The 7,890-nt window shown below is 26.4% G+C and overlaps 2 protein-coding genes across 2 annotated transcripts in view; one reads left to right on the forward strand and one right to left on the reverse strand.

Moving 5' to 3' along the window:
* Nucleotides 1–461: 461 nt before the first annotated feature.
* Nucleotides 462–1,442, reverse strand: LOC105627760 (frataxin homolog, mitochondrial). The gene is made up of 3 exons (XM_012209039.1): nucleotides 1,213–1,442; nucleotides 983–1,103; nucleotides 462–737 (listed from the first exon to the last, which is right to left on the reverse strand). The coding sequence occupies exons 1-3, from the start codon at nucleotides 1,440–1,442 to the stop codon at nucleotides 462–464; spliced, it is 627 nt and encodes a 208-aa protein (XP_012064429.1).
* A 1,403-nt stretch (nucleotides 1,443–2,845) lies between these two features.
* The window catches only part of LOC105627761 (beta-1,3-glucan-binding protein-like), a 7,525-nt gene continuing 2,480 nt past the window's right edge, over nucleotides 2,846–7,890 (forward strand). The window contains exons 1-6 of the mRNA XM_012209040.1: nucleotides 2,846–2,990; nucleotides 4,721–4,948; nucleotides 5,041–5,186; nucleotides 5,290–5,432; nucleotides 5,496–5,659; nucleotides 6,409–6,782. Of these exons, the coding sequence (XP_012064430.1) occupies nucleotides 2,846–2,990; nucleotides 4,721–4,948; nucleotides 5,041–5,186; nucleotides 5,290–5,432; nucleotides 5,496–5,659; nucleotides 6,409–6,782 (1,200 nt within the window). The remainder of the gene's footprint in view (nucleotides 2,991–4,720; nucleotides 4,949–5,040; nucleotides 5,187–5,289; nucleotides 5,433–5,495; nucleotides 5,660–6,408; nucleotides 6,783–7,890) is intronic.

Raw genomic sequence — 7,890 nt, forward strand, 5'->3', positions numbered from 1 at the left:
TATATATATATATATATATATATATATATATACAATAATATATAAATATATTATATATTTATAATTATATATATGTTAAAATATATCAGATATATATATATATTTTTACAGATATATATAAATATTTTTTCTTTAAAAAATAACTTATATTCGTTCTATGTTCCATATTTGCTGCAATATAAAGTATAATACTAAATAACAACGTACACGTGCTATTATAAAAATTCATTGCTTCTGCAGTGCAAATATGCAATATATAACTTGATATTAAAATTACTTACATGAAATTTCTTTAATATCGTTATAAATGCAGCATTTATACTGATTTCTTATTTTTTTATATTAGTTTTATGTACAATTTTTATAAATCAGACTTCATTAATGTCTAATAGTCTTTAGTAATATAATTATATCAAATAGATTATAGATTCGCGCAATTGTGTAATTAACTTCTATTAATATTATTTTTTAGAACTATCCATCACAACTTGTTTCTCTCTACCACTAAAAGAACATTTGTCAAAGCATGCTTCAAATTTTACAATTGTTGGTATTTCATTATTAAGTAGTTCATGTAAGGTTTTGCCATCATGTTTGTATATCCATTGGCTATTTACAAAATCATAACGTTTGGGTCCAGATTTTGGAGAGGAGAGCCAAATTTGCTTGTTCGGTGTTTGACGATTTATAACATAAGTACCATATGGCTTGCCAAATTTCACAGTTAAAACTCCATCCTGCAGCAAAAATTTTCTTAGTATATTGATAGACTCACAAAATAAGAATTATAAATTTTTTAATTAGTGCAATGTATATGCCAAATAGATCATAGATCCCATAATCATATAACATAATCATAATCATCCCATAATCATTAAACTTCTATTATTTATTACTTCTTAGAACTATCACATCGTGTTTCTCTCTACTACTAAAAAAAAACAATGATTAGAAGAAAATGATGAGTATACAATATACATACTCCGTAAGACACATCAGCATCTGGTAAATGCACCGCTGTTTCAACCAATTCTTCAAAATACTCAGTTAATGAGTCCAAAGTTTCATCACAGATTTTCTCATATTCCACAGAGCTAAGTTCGCTAAAATTACATAAATAAAAATTATACAAATTTCTTTTTACATTAATAGTACATTCAAATATTACACATTGTTGATTTGAAATGTCACAAATAACGTAATAATGCTTACTTTTCTGTCGAATACTTAGTAGTTGTACTAAAATTTTTTATAGATAATTGCAGTAATGTTCGTGGATTTCTCTTTGAAAAACGTATTGAATTGTGATTGACATAACCTGCAATATAGCTGATGGACCTATTCAATTGTAGAATAGTTCGTTTTTTGATTGAAATTCTAGGAAGGAATAGATTGCAAGATAACCTTGGAATTATGTAAGATCTCGTCACAACGGTTAACATGATAAATAATCTCTCTTAACAGTTTTATTGATTAAACAAGTTCTCCGGTTTATATGTACAGTAGTATTTCTTGACGTATGTTTACATTGCTGCGTCGGTATAGTCACTCGTTATGCGCGGAACTATTTTGTGTAAATTAAACGTTAATTGCATTTTTATTAAATTTCTATATTATTTTCTACTAAACTTTTTAGTATTTTGATTAAAATTCGTTTTAAGAAATTCAGTTAATAAAATAATTATCTAATTAACTACGAAATAAATTAATATTTTAATAATACTCGAGAAAAAAATGTTTCATATATAATTATATAGATATATAAATTATATATAAAATTATATATAATTAAAAAAATTGACATATTTTAAATACAATTATACATTAATATATATATATAAAATGTTCATAAGGTTTTTTCTCAATATTTAAAGCTTTCCCTAGTGAAAATTTTTCTCAGAATTTTTTATATAATTTTTCAGGATTTCTATATAATTTTTTAGAATTTCTACATAATTTTATAACTTTTTCACATTTTTTTATACAAATTGGAACACTTCTCAGAAAATCTACATCTTTCCTCAGAATTTTTCATATATATTAATTATGAAATATCATAAAATTTTTCGTAAGTATAATTTCTGATGAAATGTTATAAAATCTAAAAAATTAAAAAATATTTTTAAAATTATGGAATGAGAAATCTCAGTATATTTCAGAATTCACATATATGAAAAATTCTGAAAGAAGATGTAAACTTTCCGAATATTTCTGAGTATTTCTAAAAAATGTTTCAATTCGTATAAAAATTATAAAAAAATTTTTTCATCATGATCATGAAAAAATTACAACTTTTTATATGTCACTTACACAATTGTTATATATAATTTATATTATAATTATATTTAAAAAATTATTTATAAAATACAATTGTTTTCAAATCCTGGTAAACATCAATTAATAGTTTGATAACAGTGTTATAATTTTACAGTACAATTAATGTAATGTAGCTATTACGTACACATTGCGTATAATATTTATGTTGTTGCGTGTGGTGTTATTATGTTACAGTTAGTTGCATTATCTTTCTTTCAATTGCGAGTATCATTATCAACCTCTGAAAGTCTGGACAATAACTCGAGATTACATAATTGTTTTTATAGGTTTTTGGATGATTCGTCATCGATAATAGCTGTATTCAACGAGGGAATTCCAAAACTATACAAGACGCAATCTGCATGATGAATAAGGAAAAACGTAAAGGAAGGAGCAAAGAAAGTAGTGGAAGAAACAGTAGTGAATCATGAAAACGCGACGCATGCATGTATTAATCTTTTCTTCTAGCACGATACTTCGTACTTGATAAATATCGTGTGTACAACATTAAGAATTGATAATCGCGAACATGCTCTCTCGCAGAGTGGATCGTGCGATAGTTCAACTGATTTTCGTACTAACATGCATACTTGTGAAACCAGTGCTTCCCTATGTGCTACCGAATCCGATTTTCGAGGTGTTAAAGCCGCAAGGTCTTCGAGTCTCTATACCTGGTAGGTTTATAGCTTTTTTCTCTTAAAAAAGATTGTAACAACCGCAAAAGATTAAATAGAAAGAAGAGTTTCCAAAAAATTTCTTTAAAAAATCACTATATATAAAAAATGATTTTTTTAAGGAACATTAAAAAATGCCTGATTTAAATTTCATCCAATAAATAATCTAACAAATAATTATTGCATAACATGTTTTATGATAACGTGTGAAATGTTGACGTGAACGTGTTAAACATTGTATTTTACACATGAGATCTAATGAATATATTGATATATATATAATTTAATAATATGATAAAAAATCACGTATATCATTTTAAATTATATATAAAAATATTAAAAATGGTATCCTAGCAGAAAATTTGTTAGAAACACATTTTTGTAATTAAATTGAAAAATAAAATTAGATCAAAAGATAACTGTTTGAATATAATAAACATGTAACATGAACGCTCATTTAATTCCGCCCGCGAAAAAATGTTATATATGGACATGTTTTGTATATAATTATATATCATTATATATAAAATAAATAAATTTTTTATATAATTATATATGAAATATTTTTTCCTGAACATCAATATAAATATCTATATAATTCTAAAAAATCAGTCGATGCGTAACAATCGTGTCAAGTCAATTATTTTTCTCAATTATCATAAATGTGTATGTATATATACATTTAATTTTAGGAAAATGTGTACTTTAACATATACATATATATGTATTTCATAATCCTATTGTTTTTGTTTTAAATAATATTGATTCTCTCGATAAAATAAAAATTATATGAACATCAAAAAACATGGTCTCGGAACGCTAAGAACATAATAAAATTAATGTCATTAATTAATAATTATTTACATAATGTTATGATATACACGTATTAAATTTGTTCTACTCAAATTTTATATGAAATCTATAGAAATTATTTGAATTATATATATAACTTTGTATCAGTTATATAGTTTGTTTTTACACGGATAATATAGTACTCTTCATTTGCAAATTAAGTATTTCATATATAACATCCTCTATTTGTATGTATATTAATAAAAATAATCATATATATAATTATTATCATATTTCTTCAACCATAGATATGTACAACAAAAATATTCGAAGAGAGAAAAACTTCAAAAATTCTCCAAAATGTTTATTAAGATAATTATTAACATTGCTAAAAGCAAAGAGCGGAAAACAATAAGTACATAATTCGTTACTTGTATATATATTATATATAATAATAATCATTACATAATAATTTATTTATTAATTTTCGAATTCTTTGGGATATAAAAAATATTCCGATACTAATGACTCTTTTTGCAATACTATTTCATTAATATTAAATATATTTTTACTTTGCTTTTATCATAGTAGTTAAAAGAGAGATTAATGATTGTGACCTTAATGATTATGTGACCTATGAGAACATGTAAATGACAAGATGTTTAACTCTTTCAACATGTCCTTTATCTTATAATATTTCAAGTTTTGACATTACATTTCTAAGAAAACAAATAACATGAATTAATACGATAAATATAATAATACTACAACTAATTATTATAAAAATGATATGTATATTTTATTCTAAAAATATCTTAAAAAATAGGATCACTTAAAAAATAAAAAGATGTTAGATAAAAATTGTATATCTAAATAAATAATAATATTTGAATAAAAAAGAAAAATTAGTTTATATTTAATGATGATGCGTTTAACAGATGCACCGGGTTTAAGAATATTTGGATTCCACGCCAACATCAATAAAGCAATTCGCACTAATGAATACGGTCAAATCGCTGGTGATACCTATTTGGCAACAGATGATCGCTGGACTTTTGAGGATTCGGATGTGACTATAAAAAATGGAGATGTACTTCATTATTGGATTTATGTGCAAGCGAATGGAATTAATCACAAGAAGAATAACCAAAGATGGACGTATTCCCGTAAGATTATTTATATAAACACACGATTTCTCTGATATAAAAATAGTAAAAAATATTATTATGTATATAATATTTCAAATTAATAATGATAGAAAATGAAGTTGATAGTCAAGAAACTACACAGACGAATTCTTCAAAATACGAAATTCCAACCGAGGGCCGATTACTACTTGAAGACTATTTTAATTTTTTCAACGAATCATTATGGAAACGCGAGATAAAAATGCCATTAGATCCGGTGGGTAATGGGTATATATATTCATACTATGTGTATATAACTGTATATAGACATATATGTATATTTCATTTCAACTCAATAAAATTAATTATGTTGAAATTAGGACAACGAATTTTGCGTATATCACAATCAAAATCATAAGCAACTTGTGCAAGTTCATGATGGTCAATTATTCATAAGACCAATTATACTGGAAGACTATTATGGCGAGAATGCGACCGCATACGGAAGATTACAACTTAATGAGTAAATATAAGTAAATTAAATTTCTATTGCATTTTTTTTGTTTTATAATCTAGCTTTTCGTAGATGTACGAGCTTGGTTGCTTTCGAATGTACGCGACAGGCATTATCCTATAGCATTTTGCCACCCGTTATATCCGCACGTTTTACCACGAAAGAACGTTTCGTTTTGCAATATGGAAAGATTGAAATACGCGCGAAGTTTCCTGAGGGCGATTGGTTGTATCCAGGTAATTCTGTAATTTTTTTATTGCGAGCGAGACATATATTACGCAATGTGAAACACGTTGTATTGAATCTGTACAGTATCACATAAATTAATCTGAATAAAATACAAAATATAAGACAATTTATATAATTTTTTTAATTGCAATTAAATGTATAAGATATATGTCATAATATAATAATAATGTCTTATTAATTACAAGTTGTTAAATATTAATAACGACACTTATAGTTACTACATAATTTGATTTAATCTCGATCTAAATTTATATCATATTATTAACATATTTTTGCAGCATATATATATATTTTACATTTAATTAAGTGAAGAGTATATTATTTCATTTACGTAGTAATTAATTTATACATACAGTATAATTTAAAAAAATTTCATTGCTCTCTTTTGCTTTTCTATAGAAAGTTTCGATCAGATTTTTTCTTTATATTTTTCTAACAATGATAAATATTATTTAGATAAAACTTGATTTATTTCCCTTTAAATGGTTAATGGATTTGTCACAATTTACAGTACTATTTTTCTCTGAGAAAAATATAACATTATCACAAAATTCTCAAGGAAATATATATTTAGCCATAATTATGCAACAATAAATATTAAATAGTATACTTGATATATATATATATATATATGAATTACATATATATATATTTTATTGAAATATTTAAGTGGAAATTAATTACATAAAACAAAAATTTAAAATACATAAAATATATGTCCTAATAATTTTATCAGAAATGTGGCTTGAGCCACGTTATTCTACTTACGGTATGAACTACGCGAGCGGCCGTGTTCTTTTGGGTTTAACACGCGGCAATGAGAATTTGGTGAATGCCACGGACGTTTCGAAGATCTATGATACTAGACGATTGGATTTTGGCGTGAGAGTAAGTCCATCTCTTAATGAAATCCAAGAGATACTCGTCACAAAAGTAAACGAATTCGGACCACGATGGACGAAGGATTTCCATGTGTACACGACGATCTGGACCAGTGATGGTTTCACATTTTTGGTCGACGGCGAAGAAGTTGGCCGAATAAGCCCAAATGAAGAGAGATGGACGAGTAATCCTCACGCAGACAGAAAAGCTGCCCCGTTCGATCAAGAGGTACCATTTAGTTCTATTATTCTATTGCATTATTCTATAGTTTTGTTGCTTTAAAACGGTTTTTATATTCTTTGTAGTTTAAGCAAACATTATGAATTTATGAGGACATTTTATTTGTATCACATCTGTTTACCTTTTACATATATGTCTCGAATTTAAATATTTAAACTTTAGAAACGTATAGAGGATCAATAAATTAAAAAAAAAGTCCTATAAAGATATGCTCGGTTTAGAAGAAAATCGCAAAAAAGACAAAATATAGTTTTCATTTTTGTATTTTTCTTTCTCATTACTTATTCACGTTATATTTATTCACTTGCTTAATGTAGATATTGTTTAAAATGTTGACCTCTTGCAGCAATGCAAGCATTGTATCTAGTACGGACCGTTCGTGTTGCAGCCAAACACTGATTTGGCGATATTTGGTACACTGCAGCCTCTATTCGATTTCTTAATTGTTCTCTTGAGTTGACTGGCGACGAATAAACTTCCTGCTTCACCTCCTACACAAAGAAGTTTAGTGGTGTCAAAATCAGATCGGGGTGATCAAGGTACTATTCTTCTACGTGATTTCTTTGATTATTTAGAAGACATCCACCTGCAGCACGGATTGAAATGTGGTTTCAATTTGATGGATGTCCAACTCATTATGACGAACTATTCGAGCTTGGCTAGATAGACATTATCCACTATGACGGATAGGACGTGAAGGAGTAGTACATCAGATCAGTCAGATCAGTGTTTGGTTGCAACATGAGCTGTACTAGATACAATGTTTGCATTGCTGCAAGAGGCTAACATTTTGAACAATATCTACATTAAGCAAGTGAATAAATACAATGTAAACAAATGTAAATAAGGAGAAAATACAAAAATGAAGACTACGTCTTTTTTTGTTTCGTTTACAATTTTCTCCAAAACGAAGCAAAAACGAGAATATCTTTACTGAACTTTTATTCTTAGTTTATCGATTCTCTACACGCTCCCGAAGTTTAGACATATAAATTCGGGCCATCCTGTATAGTACAAATTAATTAAATAATTGTACACACACACACACACACACACACACAACTAATTTACTTAAAATTAATATTATTATTTTATA

This window comes from Atta cephalotes, assembly GCF_000143395.1.
Source record: "Atta cephalotes unplaced genomic scaffold scaffold00010, whole genome shotgun sequence".
Taxonomy (NCBI): Eukaryota; Metazoa; Arthropoda; class Insecta; order Hymenoptera; family Formicidae; genus Atta; species Atta cephalotes.

Excerpts from the sequence above, each read along its gene's own strand:
- LOC105627760 (XM_012209039.1), bottom strand. The coding sequence starts at position 1,442 with ATGTTAACCGTTGTGACGAGATCTTACATAATTCCAAGGTTATCTTGC. Across the intron at positions 1,104-1,212 it reads ACTAAGTATTCGACAGAAAA|CGAACTTAGCTCTGTGGAAT; the intron begins GTAAGCATTATT and ends ATGTAATTTTAG. Across the intron at positions 738-982 it reads ATGCTGATGTGTCTTACGGA|GATGGAGTTTTAACTGTGAA; the intron begins GTATGTATATTG and ends TTTTTGCTGCAG.